This window comes from Pseudorasbora parva, chromosome 9 (genome assembly GCF_024679245.1).
Source record: "Pseudorasbora parva isolate DD20220531a chromosome 9, ASM2467924v1, whole genome shotgun sequence".
Classification (NCBI taxonomy): Eukaryota; Metazoa; Chordata; class Actinopteri; order Cypriniformes; family Gobionidae; genus Pseudorasbora; species Pseudorasbora parva.
Window position 1 is genome coordinate 45,528,414 of NC_090180.1, and position 24,393 is coordinate 45,552,806.

Below are 24,393 nucleotides of genomic sequence, written 5' to 3' on the forward strand. Positions count from 1 at the left end.
AACACGCAAAGCTCGGGAGCTCATTGGCGGACCGGGGGTCACGTGATCCGAGGCGCTCAAATACGTTTTGCGCGTGCTCGTGCTCGCTGTCCTGCTGGGCTGTGACTTACATACACTGATATTTTTGCCGTTGAATATCTATCCTCTATGTTTTGTATGCTTACTATAATATTGTAGTATACTATTATTCAATTATACAATCATTTATCTTTCAATTGAATTTAATCCCGTTATTTTTATCAGTTATTTTATTTATTATATTATTTTAATTGTTTGCAATATACAAATACATAATGCATGGGAAGGGAGGGGATACTGTAAATATCAGAATATAGAAATTGTGGGCGGGGCTGGAATGCGAAGACGTATAAGTCCTGTGGCGTTTTTTAATTTAATCTATTTTGTGTGTGTGCGTGTGCGTGTGCGTGTGCGTGTGCGTGTGTGACTTATGTGTATTGTGTCCTATATTCTCTTATGTTATGGTTTTACAGTTTAGATTATGTTTGATTGTTTTGCGCCTATAATAAAATAAGAATTGTTTTTATTCGATCTAATATATTTATTAATTTTATGTGCGCTATTTTCCTATATTATATTCTCTAGTTTGGATTGTTTTGTGTTTATTATAATTATAATATTTAGAAATGTTAGTAGATGGTAAATGATTTAGAAAATGATAAATAATATTTAGAAAATGTCCTTTTAATTTTATAAGTAAAAGGCATCCACTTTCTGCTTATCTCATGGAGTAAATATGTAAGAGAGTTTAACGTTATATTATTATTTTGCTTCTTCTTTGGGTGTTGGGGGGGGGGGGGGGGGTGACGCTGCGCACCGTGACGTCACCCTTTCCGTCCGACGCTGCAGCGAGCGCTCGCGAATGTTCTGGAACGTTCATGTCGGAGAGGAGCGAGAAGGAGAGGAAAGGAGAAGGAGAAGGTATTTGTCGAGCACGATCCATTAAGGCGTCGTTCATTCTTTTTGTTGTGACGAGGGCATAAAATGTGTTCGGTTAAGAACGCCGATTGTGTGATTGTTGTGGCGCAGTTTGTTATTTAGGAAAAAGGGAGTTCGCGCATGCGCAGAGGATGGGCTGGTATTATGTTGCAGAACGAGCTCGAATCATAAGGGAGAACATTGGTCTGTGTGTGTGTGTTAGGGGGATGGGCGCTGGCTACACACACACACACACACACACACACACACACACACGTATATGCACAGACCAACTAGAGTCGGTTGCATGAAATGCGACTATATTGTGATCTCAAGAAGTGATCATAACACAAAGACATATGCGTTGTTGACATAATGAAACTGTCTCGTGTAGAACTGGGTTATAGTTTTAATCGCAACAACAAAGACTATAAAGTGTTATATGAGGATACTCATATGTACTATTGCGTAAGCATACTAGTTAACAGCTGGAAGAAAAGAGGGGAAAAAAGCTAAAAACCTGCCTAAGCTGGTCTTCCAGCCTGGTCATATGTGACTGGTTTTAGAGGGGCTTGACCACATCTTTAGAGACCAGCTTAAACCAGCCAACCAGTTTTATGATGTAATATGATATGTATTCAAGACAGTGTTCTGGTTGTAAGGAAGTGACTTTCCTAGTTAAGGGGAAAATAAAATACATTTGTCCTACATGGAGTGCTGACAGGCCTATTAAGCAAGCAGACATTAAAGGCACAATATGTACGATTTTTGGAATTAAATCTAAAATCCACTGTAACAGTGTTATATATTTTGTTGACTTGTGTACTTACATTATCCCAAATGTTTCCAAGAATGTTTAAATCCAGAAAAGAAAGCTATTTTAACCAGGCCACCTGACATCATACCCGTGTTATCCTGGATTTTTTGGTTTCAGGAACCATGGTAATACCAAATACGATTATTATGTTTTATTAGGCAGGTGAGGAAATCTTTGGATAAATTTATCAACAGAAAACTAATCATTATTAAATAGCTCAACACTGTAGCCCTTTTCACACTGCACGTCGGACCCGCAATATTCCCGGAACATTGCCGGGTCCCCTTCTGTGTGAAAGCAACCACGTCCCGGCATTGATTACCGAATTCGACCCGGGTCGGGGACCTAGTAACATTGCGGTATTCGAACCGGGACGAGCGCTGTGTGAACAAAAGCCGAAACTAATGCCGCAACGTGTACGTAGTTATCGTGCGACTCCTAGAGCTTGTTTTTTCAATAATACAACCCTGCAGTGCCAGAAGAGCTAGTCGGTGTTTTAAACGCAGAGAGTGTTCGTATACAAAATAAAATTAAATTAAACAAGCAGAAATGAGCGCAAACTAGACACAAGTCGAGACCATTGAGCTCCTTACTATCCGTGCTGAAGCTGAGATCGCTCGCCGTTATACGTCACATCCGGATGTCACGTGTCAACTCGACCCGGGACCGTTACGGGTTGTGTGTGAAAGCGCACATATTACGGTATTTCGCTGGCAGTGAGAATGGACCAAATCTAGCGGCCCGGGAACAAATGCCGGGTCGCATTATCCGTGTATTTGCCGTGTGAAAGGGGCTTCAGTGTTTAAATCTGGTTTTCTTGATTTACCACAAGTTTTACAATGCCTACCTAATATGATCTAGCTCATTGCAGTGTGAACGAGTGTCTCATTCAAGCAAACACACAAAATAGCATTATAACATAACTCTCAACACACTCAAATAAATGTAATATGATAAAACAGTGCTGCGTTAAAAGTTACCTGGTTGCCTTAAAATTTTGAGTTCATTGAAATGAAACTTTTGAGTTAATACAATGAAATTTTTTTGAGAATTGACAACCTTTATTAAAATATTATTAAAAGATTTTGTAAGCATATTGGGTAATTGTGTGTGTTTTATTGCTGATGACGCAGTGAAACATGCCAAATAGTGCTATTTTCATGATTTATCAAAAAAAATTATGTGGTTTAGATATAATATTTTGAGTTTCTATTTATTAAACAAATTTGCTTCATTATATCAACTCAATTTTTTTATTTCAACCAGGTTACTTACTTTTATTAGTTAAACCAACAATTTTTTACAGTGTAGTATTGCCATTGTACGGTCACAGTTTAAGGTTTTGTAAATAAAGGCTCTGATTGGTGAGGCTCTGTATGGAAAACCACATGTGGAACAGCTTCAGAAATGCTTGCTCTTTTGATGTGGCTTGTTTATACATGTTACTGTACATATCTGCCACTGTCAATGAGTTTATGTTTTATGGATGGGTTCTGCCAAGCATTGTTTGTATCAAATAAATTCAAAGTAATTAATTATCAACATCTATGTGCTTGCTTTTGTCTTGTTAAAGAATATTAGGGATGGAGGCCCTCGCACTGACCATGTACATGTACAATAATATTCCTATATTAGTATTCCATAACCCCATTAAATAAATACTACAGTTCCAAAAAATCTGTATATGCATATGCCTCTTTTAATCAGGATTCTTAATTATCTTATTTGGAAAAGAAAATTATACCATAACGGAATAATCATTAATATCTACACTGTAAACAAAAGTAATTATTGATTAGGCATGATATCAGCCATTGTAAAAAGGTCAAGCAACACTAGAGATAGTTATGGAGCGAAGATGAAAATAAATTACAGATTGGTGGAAGCATTGTAATGATATCACTGCCAATGGTTTACTACGGTATTTATTGCTTGTGTGTTGCTGTCACTGACATGAAGTGTGATTTGAGGTGAAATTACTGTACATAATTACTAAAAATGTGCCGTAAAAAATGGCAAAAGCATCTCCAGAATTTTTTTGGGTACAATTGCAGTAAACATGCACGTCTGTTTGAAATATGCTAATAATTGTGTATTCAGGAATATCCCTTCAGCTGTGGAGCATTCGGGAATAAAGGTTTTAACCCAATACAAGTAAATAATACATTGGAAAATATTGTGCATGTAAACATGGACTTGTTTGTATGTCAAAGTATTTTAATGTGCATGCTTCTGAATTCTCCTATAATGGACAAACACCGTTTTAAAACAGGGTTGCTGCACATTTTTTTTAAAGTAAGATTTAAAGCTTTTTAAAGTCTGAAAACATAAAAATGTATACTGTACTTTAGGGGTGTGCAATATTGACAAATTATATATTGATATTTTCAAACAATTGGAGGATATTTTGCGCAGTGTGTTTTTTGTGTTGGTAGCATGGCTGGTTTAGGCCTGTTGTGGACATCTGACGCACACAAAAAAAGACGCCATTCGTATTATTCATTCTATGCGGTGTTCAGTTCACAGCCGTGACAGAAATTAACCTTTTTATTAAAGGGATAGTTCACCCAAAAATGAAAATTAGACCATGATTTACTCACATCATCCTAGGTTCTTAAAAGACGAATACAATCGGGAGTTATTAATAAAAGTCCTGGCTCTTCCGAGCATTACAATGGCAATGAAAGGGTACTTCTGTTTTGAAGTCCATAAAAGTACATGTATCTATCATAAAACTGCTCCCCACGGCTCCGGGAGGTTAATAAACACCATCTGAAGTGAAGCGATGCATGTATGAGAAAAATACCCTTCTTTAAATCTTTAAACAAAAATAACTAGCTTCTGGCAGAACAATTTTCATTTTAGGGTGAACTAACCCTTTTAGGGGGCATATTTACCTGTTTTTCTTTCTAAATGTATGCATGTATAACCTTTTTTTATTGAAATTCTAACATTCAAATTTAATTAGAAAAATAAAGGGCTGTTACCAATCAAATGAAATCATTATCAACAAAACCCATTTAAATATGAGTTAATTTTAACTCTTTTATTAAAGGGTACATAACACGTTAATCTTGAGTACCTATAGAGTAGTATTGATTCCTTCATATCGCTGAAGAGTCGTTGGTTTTATCATATATATATAAAAGAAAGATACGCTATACCAATTTCTGAAAACAGCCAAACTCGTGCAGGAGTGCAGAGCTAAAAAGTAACAAGACAGACACGCACACATTATGGCATTATCCCTGGATAAGTTTTGATTCACTATACATTACTGTTGTTCACATTATATGCACTTATGTATCGTTTGACAACAAAACACACATTTGATGCAGTTTCACTCACCGCCAGTGGTCCACTCATGACACTTGAGCGACACTTGCAAAACTCTGTTGCTGCTCCAAAAAAAACAAAATGCATCCACGGTTTCCTTAACACTGGGTTATTTGGGAAGCTGAACAAAGGGATCTTTCCCTCACAATCAAAAACACTTCTTCAGTTGCATTGTTGATTTTGTGATCAAAAATGACAGCAATGTCTTCCGTAAACCGAAAGAACCTCGTTGATGGGCGCACGTGTCATGCAGGGCCATTACCGAAAAAAACTTTCAGAGACTTGCCTCAGAAATACTCTGTCATCCGTCCAACTCGTTTTTCAAATCTCATCAGGGCAAAAATGCCTGTGTATTCTTGATTTTGGAAGGCACATAACTGCATACATCATACGCATCGTTAAAACAATAATTATGTCATCATAGACGCATATCGCACACCAATTGGATTCACATGTACCCATTTTTGCTGTCGTAAATGCTGTATTGTCACGTGAACAAGCAAAAAGAAAGAATAATAAAAATCATATAATGCTGATTAGATCAATTTTAATTTGGTAAATTATTTAGATAACAAAGTCAAAGTGTCATCAAAAATGTAAAACCTTAAAGGGGTGCATTATAACACGTCTTAATATTTCTTTTTTTAACGGCGTATTTTTCTCATATTCTCCCTTTATTCCACACGCTGTCTCCACTGTACTTTGAACGGCTCGTTTGCTTCCTGCTTCTCTGCAGCCCATCCCTCTGAAAAACGCAATGGTCTTAGATTGGTTAGATGGCCAAATGTAGTTTCCTGTATTTTTATTGGCTGAAGCGCCAAGCACAGGTTGTCCGGAAGCCACGCCCCTTCCCATTACGGGCAGAAGTCTCATCTGCAGAGACTAGCAAGGGTGTATGATGTCACCAACCCAGGAAGAAGATCGTTGTAGTCCAAACCGGCCGTTTTAGGCAATAAACTGCCATAACTTTAAAAGACAATATCTCCGTTTGCATTGAACTTTCAGCGCTGTAACTTTGCAGATACTGTTAATGCTCAAGCAGCAACATTACACACTAAAAAAAAGTGCAATTGCATGCAACCACTCCTTTAAATAAATTAAAAAAAAATCTAATTTACGACTTAAGGATCCACGGTAAGCCTGTAAAAGAACCACACTGGTCTATTGAGTATAATTAATGATAATATTTTATTTACATACACAACATCTTTGAGGTTTAACAAGGGCTCAAGACCATGGATGTCCGGTTACAGGTCAGCTCTCACACCAAAGCCCGGTCCAGGAGGAGGTTCAGTCAGTGAGGTTAAACCTCCGGCAGGTTCACATGAAAAACGCCCATTCCTGATGGAAGAGAGATCATTACAATCAATTCAAACACTCTTAGCGCGCCAACTGATTCATTAACCACATATATCACAATATCCTTATTTAATTAGTCTTTTAAACCTCTAGTTGCCTCACATTATCTTAGGAAGTGAAATAAATAATAGGGACTGTGCAAGCCTAGGCCATCAACCTTATAACTAACAGCCGACTGTCAAAGCGTCTGTGAAAGTCCCAAACACCCCACGTGACATCACAACCAAACTATACTCGACTCTGAGTCAGATAATTAAACCAATTGGCTTGGCAGAATTTCTGTAAAAGATCTAAATCTTTAAACAAATGAGATGAGCTTTCACATTTATATTCACAGCTGTTCTCTACAGACAACAGTCTGACCGGACAGGACAGGACACAGCATTACCAAGTAAACAGGCAAAAAAATAAAAGCTACCTTGATACTTTTTTAACTTTTGATGACTAACGGTGAAGAGTTTAGAATAATTCAGGGGGGATTTAGTTGTTTTTGAAAGACTGGATTCTGAAGCATCATGTGACTGAAAATTCAGCTTTGGAAAAATTACAAACATTTAATATTGTGAAATAATATTTCACAATATTACAGTTTAACTATATGAGTATCAAATAAATGCAGCCTTGGTGACTTTTTTCTAAAACAATCATAACAGTCATAATTAAACATCATAATTGGGATGTTTATGTTGTGTATATTCATATTTTTGTATTTTCTCTGTAATTATTTTTAGAAACATAGGGGGGACACGAAATTAGATTAAAAATGTTTAATGCAAGAAATAACAACAACAAGCGCAGCTTACGTCACTTCAGAGTTTAGTGAAAATTTCATATCACGATTATGGTGACCCAAAATATCACGATTATCAATATTAAATCACGGTTTTGTCCAAATGAAATGAAAGTGTCCAAAAAGAACAGATTGCCAAAATGAAAACATTTCAACCAGTTTTATATCTGAAAATCAACAAACACCAAATAAACAAGCAGCTCTGTGCACTTTAAGGAAGATTCTATTCTGTGGGATTTCCTTCCTTATAATGGCCGTCGTCAATAGCAACGCATTATAACAGCACACATCATAACAGCACACATCCACCCATCACTAATTACATTCAAATGCAACTTGCGGCTGTTTTTGATTGTATTGAAAATGAAATCAGAGGACTTTACAATTAATACTACTATAATTATTACTGTAACTACTTGTGATCATCTTGCCAGAACGATTGTTTTGTACACTGCAAAAGGGATTTATTAACAGGTAAGATTTAAAACAATCTTAATTCAATATGTCCCTGTAATTATTTAGGTGGTTAAATCTGTGCAATAAGTGTACGACGAGTATACATTATTATCCTTTAAATGTCACCCTAGTCTGGTCTGAACTTGTTCATTAGTCTTTGGCTCAAAGCCTTGCTGGGAACTTTTTTCTTTGTGAAGCTTCACATTAATTTCAAGTGAGTGAGATAAAATATTTTAACTAAAAACTGTGTCCAGTTATTTCCCAGACGTAGTTTTGGAGTTGAGGTCAAAGTTCAATTGGCTTGCGTTCGCTTAAACAACAGTGTGTTATGATGGTTGTAAAGATGACTCAGCAGATTTTAAGTGTTTCCCACATTGCAGCGACTTCGATTGAGTTTCCCTCAGAACTTTTGTAAAAGCCAAAATATGACACCTCAGATTTGGTCATTTTAGAAGGCTAAGAGAGTGCTGTCACCGCCTTCTGCCATTTCTTCTCATTCAAAAAACAATGTTGCGTGCGTGCTGATAATCAAGCTTTCATGATAATCAAACTTTATTTTAAAGGTCCCGTTCTTTCTTGGTTTTCGAAGCTTTGATTATGTTTACAGTGTGCAATATAACATGAGTTCATGTTTCGCGTGTAAAAACACAGTATTTTTCACACAATGTACTTATCTGTACAGCGCTGTTTCCTCTGTCCTAAAAACGGCCTGATGATTTCCTTGTTCTATGAAGTCCCTCCTTCAGAAATACGTAACGAGTTCTGATTGGGCCAGCGCTTCCCGCGCTGTGATTGGACAGCAGCTTAGCGCACATTGCCCAGAAAGGTCCCGCCTCTTACCATAACGGGGCGATACCAGATACGCGCGCTCAATGTTATTGCAAAAATGTCTATATTGCCTTATCGATTTGAGCCGGAATCAGACCCGGAGAATATCGAAGAGGATCGATTACAACCTGCTCAGGAAAGACTTTTGCTGGATGTTTCAGAATGGTAAGCTGTCTATTCAGTAGTTTAAACTGATCATTACAAACACCAACAATCGATGGTGTCTGAATGAATTACTACACTTTTATATGCTAAGGATTAGTTTCAATTACCATCTAACGTTAGTTAACAAAGCTAAACAGCGTTGCACTTTGTGTCATGAGTTACATAAACTGTTAAACGGACCGACTTAAATAATAAAATACACTTACCGGTTGTGGTAACGTTACATAAACAACGCCTTCTCCAGACAAAGAGGGAACTGTGTCATCTTTTAAGAATAATCTTTCTGCGAATCCGGCATTAAACTGATTGAGATTGAGGAAGCAGTCCTCAGCTAAATGTGCTGCACATAGTTTTAAATTGTGATTATAATTTTATAACCGGAACCGAGTTAACCATAAACTGTAGCCATTGATCTCGTACAGCGTCCGTGGGAAGGCCAAACGAGGGTGATTTGACTCCGGGATGAAAATAACAGCGTTTCAATGGCATGGCGACAAACACACTCTAGAAAAACAAAGCTTCCTATTCTCGACCTGCGAGAGCAAAAGGACAACGCCCCCGAATTTGCGTGTTCTTGTGGGCGGAGGGTTCGTCAACAAACGGTTTTAGTTGCGTCGTTAAAGCAGGAAGTGCAGCGGTGTAGTCCAAACCGGCCGTTCGCTGTAGGCTTTGAAAGGGAACTTCTGTTAAATAAAATATCTCGCTTGGCATTGAACTTTGAGCTTTATAATTTTACAGGTATTATTTATGCTCTAACAGCAACATTACACACTAACTAAAGTTTGAAAGATGGGATCGCGAAGAACGGGACCTTTAAACAATAATTTGAAACCATATTACTATCCGTGAGTACATTTTATCTCAGTTTATCATGAACAAATCTCTTGAATTAATGATTCAATGACTCACTCATAAAGACTTCACTTTATTACTGGACGAATCAGTGTTTTTGAACAAATCTCTTGAATGAATGATTTAATGACATCCATTTTTAACAGTCACTTATCGCCAGCCTACTGGTGTAGCAATGTAATGATACTATATTTATTTGAACCATCAAGTTACTTTCAAAAGATGATTTGTTCTATTTTTATCATGACCATAGACTGTTTCATATCAATACATGATAACTGCTCTGTCTGGCTCAGCAGCAGCACTAATGCAGATCTGTGATCGAGCTTATCAAAGGTTTAAAAGACATTACCAAATTGTTGTCATTTAGGAAAAAGATCACATGGGTATTTAAAACAAGCTCTAGAAAGAAGACAGATTTCTGTACCTGGGCCCAGGAGGAGGAACTCTCCCTGCCTTTAGCTCATCAAGGATCTGCTCCATGTCTGATGGTTTAAGATCCTCCTGCAGACAGAGACAAAGAGGACGAAGAGCACAGGAAACACCCATTAATGGAGAAGACATTCATTATAGCCCATTCTCTGATCTCTGCCTCAACAAAGAGATAAATAAGCTTGAGCTTCAACTCTACATGGGAGGATGTCCATGTCCCACCAAAATCAATAAAACTAAACTTTGCATAAAAAAATAAGGCCTGTTTTTATAACAACTGAGATGCAATAAGTGTACTGTTCTTAAAATAGGCTTCAGTTTCTTTAAACAAAACATATTAGTTATGACTTATGTCTTGTGAGATTCAGCCACTAAAGATGTTTTCTGATGACTTCCTGTTTAACCGTGAGAGGCCGAAGGTAATTGCATCATTACTCTGCAAGTCATTCAGGGCTCCGCGTAACAAAAACAAGATTAAACTGAGACTCTGACAACCCAAGTAGTACTCACCACCAATATTATTTGAGATCTAAGTCGTAAATGCAACTATAAACTTTAACATTGTGAAAAGGTGTACATTTTAGATAGCAAAGAATAGACTGGGCACACAACTTTTACTAATGTGACTTGCTTGATGTTAAAAAGAGTTATTAAACGCAATAACTTGCGAAAAACAACAACCTGCAGTCTTGCGCCGTCTCTCACACACACACCGAAACGAGCACAAGTCGCCTCTCTAAAAGCGCATGATCCCTTCAGTTCAGTTTTGTGTCTGCATTACATTTGCAATTACATTTTTGTTTGTTTACATTGATGTTAAAATTATATTGTCAGATTTGTGACATTAATTTTTGCTAAAACGCTGCTGGTCACTTTCAGAATTTGTAGCGATGCTTTCTTTTCCCAGAAAGAATGTGAAACACATAAATGGTATCATTCTCAGTTTACTTTTTTTTTTTATATGTAATTTTAAAAGATTTGACACAGTAATTGCAATATCGTATTGCATATCGAATCTCGCATAATTTAACAAGGTATAGCATTTTTCTTCGATAACGCACAGCCCTACCGGTAAGTATGAAAAAATATTGATGTATACATTTTCTATCGGGTGTTTTAAATACTTAGTTTTGTGTTTTATATTGTGGAAGTTCCAGCTAACTCATATTATCACTGTCTTACTGAAATACTTCAGCTCATCAGCTGTGTGCCACTATTACCTAAAACTGTCTATTAATGCAGATCGTCTGTCCTTCATACTGTGAGTAAAGATAAAAGAATGGAGCAAGATTGGTTTTGCACACTTTAATGTTACGTCAGTCATTCACATTAGTGCCTGGCTAACGTATGCGCTGTTATTGATACAGTTCCCCCATGTGCGCCGCAATAAATGAGAAATACAACATCTCAATGTACCTCAAAATGAGTGGCACATCACTGAGAGACCCCTGCTCCTTGCGATGGAGGATTGGATTGAATAATCAGAGTTTCATCATCGGACTCGCTCGTGCTCGGATTGATGTGTTAAAATCGACTTCATCGTTACTGTCTTTACCGTGTGTGAGGTCACTAAACTTTAGGAAACGTCCAAATGGAGCGGAAGAGCCAATCAGAGCAGAGTAGACCAATCACAACAGACGGGAGGGATTTACGGAGACTGGTTCATTTATCGAGTAGTTTGAGATACAATGAACAATGTGGTGATATGCAATGTATAATATGCCAAAATGAAAGTGTGTTTTGACCTTTGATGGATGTAAACCTGTTGTAGGAAACTTTGAAATAGCATAACAGAGGCACTTTAACAAAAAATATGCACCATCAATATTACTATTATTCTCTGATGATGTTTAATATAAATGATAGCAATTAGTAGAGTAGTAGTAATATTATAGCATGCAAAGTTCATTTGTTTGTACATTCTGCATTCATCTAAAGTTACTGTCTGGTTGCCAATCAGAAGATAATTATTATTCTTTATAACACGTGTAATGTGATCACATCCTGCATTCTACCCAACAGTTACCATTGTTAAGACTATTAATAAGATGCTACTCTCACCTCAGGAACAAATGTTGCTCATCTCGACTTCATAAGCAGAGAAACTGCCTCCCCTAGAGGTGACATTAAAACTCACACAACAAGACTCAAACGAGCTGTGTAATCATACTCACATAATAGTTATCATTGATTTGGACCATTGGTGCGTTCACACAAGCTCCGAGACATTCAACTTCTGTTAGCGTGAATAACTTATCCGCTGTGGTCTCCCCGACTTTGATACCTGACAGGAGAGATCATTTTCAGGTCAGGATATTTGGGTTAAAAAATTAAATGCATAGTTATTTACTCGCCCTCGTGTCATTCCAAGTCAATTTGATTTTCTGTATTGCATGCCACAAGATATTTTCTCTTTCCTAGCAGCGTGGCTTTAGCTTGTTTATGTGGCGAGTGTGTTTATTGGTGACGTGCGAGTGGAGACGTCTCTGGAGTCCCAGTTCGTGCTCACCCAGTTTGTTCTGGATGGCCTCCAGGATGCTGTCGGAGTCGCAGAGCATGCAGGGCGTAGTGGTGCAGATCTGGATGTGGTACTTTCCCACTGGCTGACGGAGAAACATGGTGTAGAAAGTTGCTACTTCATAAACCCTCATTGGAGCAATGCCTAGGACCTCTGCCACCTGCAGGAGAAATTGAAAATCACATCAGACGTTGTTTGGGCAATAACGAAAATCTGAAAACCACAATATTTTAATAAAAGAAACTGGGCACTGACTCCCCCCACCCCCTGATGTATTATAATCGTTATATTGTGTATTAAGTAACAATTTACTGAAAGCCTGTGTGTATAACGCATTATAAAATGTATTCATAAAGGTACAATATAATCATCATCATCATCAACTTTTATTTCAGACTCATGGTCCATTTAGAGACACAGACATAAGCAACATACATTAAAGAAAAGAGACTTTTAAATAATAAATATAATAAATAATATATAAAAACAATAGTTAAAAAAACTACAATACAAAATTACAATAAAAGACACTTATACCAATAAATCCACAGTAATGATTGGTATCGTATGGCACTAAACCCCGGATTAACTAACAGCATAATGCTGTTCTGGGAGTCATTCAGACGACAAATGAATTTGTAGATGAGCCTCCTCAACAAACGCAACAATTCAATAATGAATTGTACATTTTCATAAATACTTGCAAATTTGTATGTCATGTGTTTTAATGCATTATCCTTTCTAAATGTGTATTCAATGAATAAGTATTGTATTGTATAATAACTGGTTACAATTATTCATGAGACCATACTATGCATTTTAAGGTGCATTACAAGGAATAATTAATGCATTAAAAACACTTTTATAATGCATTATACATAAAGGTATTAACCTAATAATTAATTAGATTTTTTAGCACTTCTGGAAGAATTGAAAACATTTTGAAGAAGCTTCTATACAAATACAAATTTAAAGAACAAACATTTTACATTTTGGATGATGTTGCTTAACGATCTGTAGCTGGATTGATACTTCACAGTATAAACATGAAAAATCATGTACTGTATGATGAATGCATGCGTTTCATGAAGGCTGGGTGATTTAAATAAATACACTGCTGTGCACAAAATAAGTACATATGTATGTAACTGTGATGCATTTAGACTTATCACATATCAATAAATAAACAATACTTTATGATGTCACAAAAATACTTAATAAAAACAGATCAAATGAATTAAAGGAGACCTACACTGCTGTTATAAAAAAAGTCGCTGTTATATGTTTTGCAACAGTTCTTCTAACCCTAATTGATGGAGTGTGTAGCTTTTCATTTCTTAAACAATCATGTAGGAGGAAGACACATCATGGCCATATTCCAGGATGACACTAGCCGGGTATCCATTAGAGATTTGAACAAATCGTATGCAATATTTTCTAAATGTAAATTTAAAAAAATGAGAAATGGCAGCATTTCCATTAACCAATGTTATCGCGATAAGTCATTCAAAACAATGATGGCAACGGATGTTAGTACCACAGCCACTGCGCTAGCCATTATTTTTAATCCACGGAAACATTGGCGTGTTATCCAAACATTAAAGGCAAGGAAAGCCACCTTATACATGAGAGCGCCCACATATGAGCAGGTGTTTTTTTGGCTTTTTTTGGAAGCTGGTGTACAAAACTAAAATTCACATTTAGAGGAGAAGCATTCAAAACTTACAGTCTGTCACTTCTGCCAATTAAGATCAATGAGTTTGATGACATCACTCTGCACTCAAGGCTACTCATCAGACTTTCTGTTTAATTAAAATGCTCTTTAGAACCTGAAGCCCCGCCTCCTACAATATAAGCACATTGCACTATATAGGGGATAGGGAACGATCAGACAGTGCACTATATAGGGGATAGGGAACGATCAGACAGTGCACTATATAGGGGATAGGGAACGATCAGACAGTGCACTATATAGGGGATAGGGAACGATCAGACAGTGCACTATATAGGGGATAGGGAACGATCAGACAGTGCACTATATAGGGGATAGGGAACGATCAGACAGTGCGCTATATAGGGGATAGGGAACGATCGGACAGTGTGCTATATAGGGGATAGGGAACGATCAGACTGCACTATATAGGGGATAGGGAACGATCAGACAGTGCACTATATAGGGGATAGGGAACGATCAGACAGTGCACTATATAGGGGATAGGGAACGATCAGACAGTGCACTATATAGGGGATAGGGAACGATCAGACAGTGCACTATATAGGGGATAGGGAACGATCAGACAGTGCGCTATATAGGGGATAGGGAACGATCGGACAGTGTGCTATATAGGGGATAGGGAACGATCAGACTGCACTATATAGGGGATAGGGAACGATCAGACTGCACTATATAGGGGATAGGGAACGATCAGACAGTGCACTATATAGGGGATAGGGAACGATCAGACAGTGCACTATATAGGGGATAGGGAACGATCAGACAGTGCGCTATATAGGGGATAGGGAACGATCGGAAAGTGTGCTATATAGGGGATAGGGAACGATCAGACTGCACTATATAGGGGATAGGGATGATAAGACAGTGCACTATATAGGGAACGATCAGACAGTGCGCTATATAGGGGATAGGGAACGATCAGACAGTGCACTCTATAGGGGATAGGGAACGATCAGACAGTGCACTATATAGGGGATAGGGAACGATCAGACCATGCACTATATAGGGATAGGGAACGATCAGACAGTGCGCTATATAGGAGATAGGGAACGATCAGACAGTGCACTATATAGGGATAGGGAACGATCAGACCATGCACTATATAGGGATAGGGAACGATCAGACAGTGCACTATATAGGGGATAGGGAACGATCAGACAGTGCGCTATATAGGGGATAGGGAACGATCAGACAGTGCGCTATATAGGGGATAGGGAACGATCAGACAGTGCCCTATATAGGGGATAGGGAACGATCAGACAGTGCGCTATACAGGGGATAGGGAACGATCAGACAGTGCACTATACAGGGGATAGGGAACGATCAGACAGTGCCCTCTATAGGGGATAGGGAACGATCAGACAGTGCGCTATATAGGGGATAGGGAACGATCACAGTGCCCTATATAGGGGATAGGGAACGATAAGACAGTGCGCTCTATAGGGGATAGGGAACGATCAGACAGTGCCCTATATAGGGGATAGGGAACGATCAGACAGTGCGCTCTATAGGGGATAGGGAACGATCAGAAAGTGCACTATATAGGGGATAGGGAACTGACAGTGCGCTATATAGGGGATAGGGAACGATCAGACAGTGCACTATATAGGGGATAGAGAATTATCAGACATTGTGCTATAAAGGGGATAGGGATAATCAGAGTGCGCTATATAGGGGATAGGGATGATCAGTGTCATTATAAAGGGGATACGGATGATCAGACAGTGCACTATATAGGGGATAGGGATGATCAGACAGTGCACTATATAGGGGATAGGGATGATCAGACAATGCACAATATAGGGGATAGGGAACGATCAGGCAGTGCACTATATAGGGGATAGGGAACGATTCAGGCAGTGCACTATATAGGGGATAGGGATGATCAGACAGTGCACTATATAGGGGATAGGGATGATCAGACAGTGCACTATATAGGGATGATCAGACAGTGCACTATATAGGGGATAGGGAATGATCAGACAGTGAACTATATAGGGGATAGGGTACGATCAGACAGTGCACTATATAGGGGATAGGGATGATCAGACAGTAAACTATATAGGGAATAGGGAAGATCAGACAGTACACTATATAGGGAATAGGGACAATCAGACAGTGCGCTATATAGGGAATAGGGACGATCAGACAGTGCACTATATAGGGGATAGGGAATGATCAGACAGTGCACTATATAGGGGATAGGGATGATCAGACAGTAAACTATATAGGGAATAGGGACGATCAGACAGTGCACTATATAGGGAATAGGGACAATGAGACAGTGCGCTATATAGGGGATAGGGAACGATCAGACAGTGCACTATATAGGGAATAGGGACAATCAGACAATGCGCTATATAGGGGATAGGGAACGATCAGACAGTGCACTATATAGGGAATAGGGACGATCAGACATTGCGCTATAAAGGGGATAGGGAACAATCAGACAGTGCACTATAAAGGGGATAGGGAACAATCAGACATTGCGCTATAAAGGGGATAGGGAACAATCAGACAGTGCACTATAAAGGGGATAGGGAACAATCAGACAGTGCACTATATAGGGGATAGGGATGATCAGACAGTGCACTATATAGGGGAATAGGGACGATCAGACAGTGCACTATATAGGGGATAGGGAATGATCAGACAGTGCTCTATATAGGGGATAGGGAACGATCAGACAGTGCACTATATAGGGAATAGGGACGATCAGACAGTGCACTATATAGGGAATAGGGACGATCAGACAGTGCGCTACAAAGGGGATAGGGAACGATCAGACAGTGCGCTACAAAGGGGATAGGGAACGATCAGACAGTGCACTATATAGGGAATAGTGAACGACCAAACAGTGTAAATATGCTTTTATTTGGGGCAAATTAAGTCTGGTTTCAGGTTAGTGTCAGTGAACTGCCGCAGCTCCGATCTAGAGACCGATTGCACAGAGTGATTGAGACAATGCAGACCAGATCTGTTTAAATTCTGTATTTTAAAGCGATATAGAGGAGAAACGGTTAGAGATTAGGAAGAAACTGCAGCTTTAGTGAGCTCAACAGCCTGTGATATAAACTAAATGCTATGGGCTATTTTTTTAAAAGGTTAGGATCTGTCTTTCTGTTTCAGTAGAAATCACCGCAACACATTGAATAATGGTGAGCATTTCATGGCACTTCAGAGGGGCTTTAAACTAATTTTATTTAATATTTCCAGGTTTTAGTAACCATGGGAACTGTTTATTATTTATTAAACAAACAAGCTTATGCGCTCACCTTGTTCATTGCTGATATAGGAAGCCATCCATGTTGCCTCTGAGCCAAATCCAGCACAGGAATAGTGGCGGCTGCCTTGTGTCCCTCTGGGTAATTATTAATGATGGCCTCAACTCTCTGTCACATACCAAAAATAACAAACACACAGCTATAATCTAGATTCAACATATCTGACAACAACAAGACATATTTGATCTTCACTGTGAAATACAAGAGCAAATGGTGAAGTTTTGACGGCAAAAAAAGTTAGCATAATGATCATATTTAATGCATGTCAAAAACACAAATGAGTTCCTGAGTTCCTTTACCTTCATGTTTTCAGGGGAGAATTCAAATGGAGTCTCTGGATTGTTGTCCGGTGTGTCTCTGTGCTGAAATAATGAAAACAGATGAACAACTCTTCAACAACAACATAAAATAGAAGCCTTAAAACTGTACACTATTATTTGAACTATTAGTTGGTACTTGGTACTAGTTAAGCTGAGTTTGCTTCCTAACTAATGAACTTGGCAAAAAATTTAAAAAAAGTTATTGAACTGAATTGAATCAACATTGAGCTGAATAATTGCACTGTGACCTTATTAGAGTTGTTGTACAGCAGAATTTGTATTTGTTTCCTAATCGAAGAACTTTTCCACATTTATTGCAATATTAATTTCTGTTATTTTCTTGTTTGTTACTGTGAAGCTGCTTTTAATTAATCTGTATCATTGTGCTATATAAATAAATGTGGCTTGACATGAAAATCAATAACCGCTTGTTTTTATAGAGAACATAATATGCACCCTAAATCCGGAGGACATACACCCTCAAACCATGCCATATTAATAAGACTTTCTTCTTTCAGCCGAACACAATCAGATTTATATTAGAAAATGTTCTGGCTTTTTCAAGCTTTATACTAGGAGTGAATAGAGCCTGGGTTTTTGAAGCCCAAAAAGTGCATCTCTCAATCATAAAAGTAATCCACACGGCTCCAGGTTAATAAAGGCATTCTGAAGCAAAAATAAAAATATCCATATTTATAACTTGACAAACTATAATCACTGGCTTCCAGTGCCAGCCGTACAGGAGTCGAGTTCCAGTAGAAGAGTGAACTCTGACCCGACACATTACGTATTGACGAAATGCCTGAGGATTTCGATATAAGAGAAGAGGGAGTTGAGTTTGTTGCCCAGCACTATTTGTTTTAACAAGCGAGAGGCTTCAAAGCTTACGCTACTGCTACGCCGGGTCAGAGGTCACTCTTCAGCCAGAACTCGACTCCCGTACAGCTGTTACCAGAAGCCATTGATTATAAATAAAGTTATGAATATGGATATCTTTCTTACAAAAAACACATCACTTTATTCATCAAGAAAAATGGCTTATTTCTTTAAATTGTAAAAGTATTTGCGTATTAAGTATAGGTCGCTGGCTAAAATAAATGGTAAGCAATATGTCAATAGAAAAGATAACTAAATATACTGTTTTTGATGGCGTTTGGGGACCTTTCAGATCGTTCTTAAAACAATGGAAAGGTGTTAACAGAAGAATAAGAAAACATAAATTTTGATGTTATCAAAGCTTTTGTGTTGTTGTGTTTTTGTTTGTATAATAAATGTAAAAAAAAATGTAATGCACAACTTCACTTCAGAAGGCCTTTATTAAACCGCCTGGAACTGTATGGATGAGTTTTATAATGGATGGATCCACTTTTTGGGGCTTCAAAATTTAAGGTACTATTCACTACCTTTAAAGGTGCACTATGTAGTATTTTTCCAAAAAACACTAGGCCAGTGAGTGTTATATATTTTGTTCAGTTGAGTACTTACAATATCCCAAATGTTTCCAACTATTTGTAAATTGTGAGAAAATTGCTATTTTAAATAAGGACCGGGACGCTTCAGCATAGCATTTGAGCGAGTCGCCTGTCAATCTCGTCATATCTGCGCTACCCTCGGTTTTATTCTGCAGAAGCGCTTTTCTCTTAGCAGTGTGAACATGTCACAGCAGCGCCGAGCGAACGCAGAGTGACGTCATAACATCATTATAAACACACTTAAATGTATCTAATATGATGAACAGAGCTGCTTTACCTTATAATCATGACTGGAAAAAGCGGAAGAGCGCACACGCCTGGCGACTGTGTCCCGTCCCGTCATAATAAAAGTCCCGCTACTCGCGAGCCGTGTGTTTGTTTAACAATCGCTCCAGCAGCTGTGCTCAGGTCCACAACACTCGGTCCTGCTCTGCTTCACACTACAGTAACGTTAATAACCGCATCCATGAACATGATTTCTGCCCGAGTCCTATTTTCCACCGGCTGTGAGGTGAAGACCACATGTCCCAAGATACTGCGCTCACACTTGGCGTCATCAAACTACGCCTTTGTTTAGAATAGGCGCCGTCCAGTGGACGGAAAGTTGCATAGTGCACCTTTAAAAAGCTTGGAAGAGCTATGATATTTTTTAATATAACGCTAAATGTGTTCAGCTGAAAGAAGAAAGTCCTTTACACCTAGGATGGCTTGAGGGTGAGTAATTTATGGGAAAACGTACATTTTTGGGTGAACTTTCCCTTTAAGTGTCCAATGTCCAAATAAAGACAAGTAAAGTCTCACCACAAAGATTCCTCCTGCACCAGCACGAGCCGATGTCTGGTGCACACTCCGCACTTGCCTCGCCTGCAGAAGAAATGCAATCATGACATGGGCTTTACTTAGAAACAAGTGTTCAGTAGAAAATACTATTGAGTAACTAAATATATGTATATATGGCCAGAGTAGATACTAAATTAAAGGATTACTTCACTTCAAAATGGAAATTTCCTCATCTTTTATGAACACCCACCTCATCCAAGGTGTAGGTGTCTTTCTTTCTTCACTCAAAAAGAAATTCAGTTTTTTGAGCAAAACATTCCAGGATTTTTCTCCACAAAATGTTAAGGTCCAAATCAATGCAGTTTCAAAGAAAAGGCTAGAGGCTCTGCACGACCCCAGCTGAGGAATAGTGTCTTATCTAGCCAAACCATCGGTTAATAATTTTTTTAATTAAAAATGTATATACTTCTTTATCCTAAATTGCTAATCTGTCACTACTCTGCGAGTCGTCATCACACCATGGATTGCGCTATCATGTCCGAAAGGTCACGTGACTTAGAATTTAGATTCTCTACCGGAGCCCGAGCCCGAACCTGACCCGAACCGACCCGCGGGCCGGGTCGGGCTGAGATTTCCCTGCACTATCCTCGGGTCGGGTAGGGCCGGGCCCGTGATCAAGCCTTTGTTTTTTTAATCATTAGCCTACTTTACTAGTCTAATTGGGTGGGCAGAAAGCTATGCTATAATCAGAAATTATATATAGCAAAGTAAGAACTAATACAACAACTAAGAAACAAATGTGTAGGCTACAAAGTTGCACAAGTCAGGATTAGTGTAAAAATGCGTGTTAAACTTACAGCTCGAGCAGTGATGGAGCGCAGCATTAAAAACAGAAACGCTCTGAGTCAAGAGCTGCTCGCGTGAACACTGCACTTTGCTTAATTAAATATCTTCGAATCGTTTCGTTTAAAAGTGGACATTTCAAGCTTTCTATACGCATATTTGTCATGTCTGTGAGGCGAGTATAGCCTGCTGAGTTTCGGTTTATTAATGAGAAGCGCGCTCCAGTTCATGAGATGAAATGAAAGCAATCACTCCCACGACTTCACCTCGCGATTATAGTCTGCTATTTGCTTTTTATTTATTAAATCCAGGCAATTGGCCCAAGAAACCTTTTTTAAAATTAAGATACAATTTAAACAAAACGAAATAAATGCTTTCTACAAAACAAAACTTAATATTAGACTAAATATAACCACCAAAATCATTTTTGACCCACTCGCATCTTTTCACTCATCGTAATCAGGTGCAATGTAAAAATTATATTATAATATTTAAACATAAATATGAAGGAAAAAACACATATTTATGTGTTTTTTCCGCTTCGCTGCGCTTTGCTCATTACAGGCTCGTTCTGGTCAAAACGAACAATGGTCGGGTTTAAATCGGGCTCGGGCTCATAATTACAGTTAATGTGTCGGGCTGGGCCGGGCTCGGACACAACGTGCACGGGCTCGGGTAGGGTCGGGCTTGATTTTTTGAGCCCGATCTAACCTCTAACGTGACTTAGGCAGAAGATCCGCTACTGTGTTTACAAATCGCTTGTGGGAAGACTAATACAAAGATCCTTTAGTAAAAATTTTTTTAAAAAAAAGAGTAAACAACGATGTCGGACGATTTTGAAGTTGAAGATGGAGTTTGTATTAGTCTTTGCACGTTCGCTTGGGGCGGTACTTCTGTCTGCATCTAGCGTGACCTTTCCGACGCGATTGCGCAATCCGTGGCAAGCTGCAGAGGAGCACAAGATGAGCAATTTAGGTTAAAAAGTAATATTTTTTTTTATATGGCCGATGGTTTGGCTAAACAAGACCCTATTCCTAGTCAGGGATTGTGCAGAGTATTTGAAGCTCTTCCTTTGAAATTGCATTGATTTGGACCTTCAACATTTTGGTTCCCATTGAAGTCCATTATGTGAAGAAAAATCCTGGAACATTTTCCTCAAAAAAACTAATTTATTTTCAACTGAAGACATGAACATCTTGGATGAGATGGGGGTGAGTAAATTATCAGGAAATTTTCATTTTGAAGTGAACTAATCCTTAAAAAACTCCTGAATGTGTGCAGTTCATAACTTTATGTGTGTAACGTTATGTGTGTGTGTAATGTTATACAGTCAGTGTTTGTGCACTTTATCGCTTTCTATTCGGTGTAAACAGTGTTGACTAGATCTCTCTGCATTAGTCATATATATATATATATATAAAGACTAACATACTTTTAACAAAAAAAAAATCTCCGAGTCTCTAATCAACACAAAAGGTTTTCCTTATTTTAATGTTTAATGACATATATACACAATCAGGCCCCATTATATAGCAGTTAGCCTATTAGCTTAATGTCCTTGCACAGATGTCAACGCTGCTTTTAAAGCATAATTCATATGCAACTTTTCTAACCACCTAATTAACAATTCGATTAAAAAAATATATAAAGTAAACCTACCGCATAAGACACGGCAGAGCGCAGCGTTGAAGATAAGAACATATTTTCAATGCGCCCGGTCACACTAAACACAAGCAATGGCGGACATCAAGTGATGCGAGTTCGATTGAGCAGGTCTGCTTACGCAAGGGACGTTCTGAGTGTTTAGTCTGTATAATGGAACACCGACCGCAGACAAAAATATAGATGCACATTGTGTTCTTGACATGCCGTGATAAAAATAACAAATTGTCAGCCTGCACTCTTGTTGGACTTGATCTTACATGCTAAAACGAGTTATAATGCAATGCTGTAACTGTAAAATGTGAGCCAAAACATTTTTAACAAATGGGGTTTATTCCAAATCAATATAATTAACAATAATTTGTGTTCTTTCCAAAACTATATATAGAAAACCAATATAATATAATATTTATTGACTAGTCTAGTACTCAAATACTCAATTATTTTGTGCATATGTTCTAGCTTTTGTTCTCAAAGAAATGCCCTTGTTTTGTAAGTCCAGCAAACAGAATTGCTTGGTCAAAGAAGCAGCTACTGTTCCAGGAAATCACACCGTAGGCATCAATTCCAGTTCCATGAGTGGGCAGGAGAATCCGGGAGGATGAGTCATGAAAATCATCCTGTTCAGACAGACTATTTTCTCAGATTTTACTTTATTTTATTATTGTATTTTTAAAATATACATAAGTAAATAGCATATTTTTTTTCTAAAAAAGTCTTCCTTTAGAATTAGGGCATGTTAGGATGTTTATTATTATTATTATTTCCTATCAATTATAATTCTTTTAAGTAAATAAAATGTTTACTTTAAAAAGTCTTCCTTTAGAAGTACTGTGTGTTTGGTTGATGACATTATTACTGTTGTTTCTGTTGTTGTTGTTGTCATAATTAATAATATCATTACTATAATTTATTCAACTATAATTTTATTTTATTAAAATCATAAGTAGCCTAAATAACATATTTTATTTAAAAATCTTCCTTTAGAATGTTACATTATTATTATTATTATTATTATTATTATTATTATTATTATTATTATTATTATTATTATTATATTATTTCCTATAATTTAATCAATTATAATTGTAAACAATAAATCATAAGTAAATAAAAAAAATATTCTAAAAACAAAATACTAAAGGTATTTTCAGGGTTAGTGAGAGTTAGGTTGTTGTCATTATTATTTATTTTCTTTAATTTCTTAAATTATAATTGTAAAACTAAATAACATTTATTCATTCATTTTTTTCTTAAAATGCAAAAGATCATAGTTTGTTGTGATTATAACCAATGGGTTGCATAAACTGCTTAGACTTAAAAGTCTTAAAAGTTGGTTAATGTTTGTTTTTTTTTTCTTCAAAACTGGTACTAACTTTTTAAAGCCAGTTACATTAAATGGTAGATCGGTGTGGAAAATTAAGATTGATTAGGCTACTTCTTTTATCTGTCTGTTAGTTTGTCAAACTAGTTCTTAAGACACAGCTTTCACATAGAGGCTAGGTTCATGCAACTGGTCAATGGTATGTCCTCATTTAGACAGAGCCAAGTTAAAGTTGTGTGTGTGTGTGTGTGTGTGTGTGTGTGTGTGTGTGTGTGTGTGTGTGTGTGTGTGTGTGTGTGTGTGTGTGTCTTCTTTCAGGAAACACGCACCCCGCTCGTGCTGTGCCTCCCTCTGCAGTGGGATCAGCAGCCGAGCTGCCACTCACCCAATCAAAAAGTAGGAGTGCTGAATGGAGCGCTCTGATTGGCGGAGGAGGAGCTGAGCAGACTGAGCATGATTAAAGGGTGGATACCACATGCACAGG

At 37.9% G+C, this 24,393-nt stretch overlaps 1 protein-coding gene across 1 annotated transcript; it reads right to left on the reverse strand.

The window, feature by feature from the left end:
* Positions 1-6,258: 6,258 nt before the first annotated feature.
* On the reverse strand, positions 6,259-22,740 carry ndufv2 (NADH:ubiquinone oxidoreductase core subunit V2). The gene is made up of 8 exons (XM_067452815.1): positions 22,583-22,740; positions 20,102-20,164; positions 17,808-17,870; positions 17,500-17,616; positions 12,481-12,649; positions 12,146-12,255; positions 9,967-10,043; positions 6,259-6,430 (listed from the first exon to the last, which is right to left on the reverse strand). Exons 1-8 carry the CDS (start codon positions 22,622-22,624, stop codon positions 6,337-6,339), a joined length of 735 nt encoding a protein of 244 aa, XP_067308916.1. The 5' UTR covers positions 22,625-22,740; the 3' UTR covers positions 6,259-6,336.
* Between the last annotated feature and the right edge of the window lie 1,653 nt (positions 22,741-24,393).

Coding starts and splice junctions, on each gene's coding strand:
- ndufv2 (XM_067452815.1), bottom strand. CDS start 22,624: ATGTTCTTATCTTCAACGCTGCGCTCTGCCGTGTCTTATGCG. Junction 17,871..20,101: donor GTGCAGGAGGAATCTTTGTG/GTGAGACTTTAC, acceptor TCATTATTTCAG/CACAGAGACACACCGGACAA. Junction 12,256..12,480: donor GGCCATCCAGAACAAACTGG/GTGAGCACGAAC, acceptor CTCTCCTGTCAG/GTATCAAAGTCGGGGAGACC.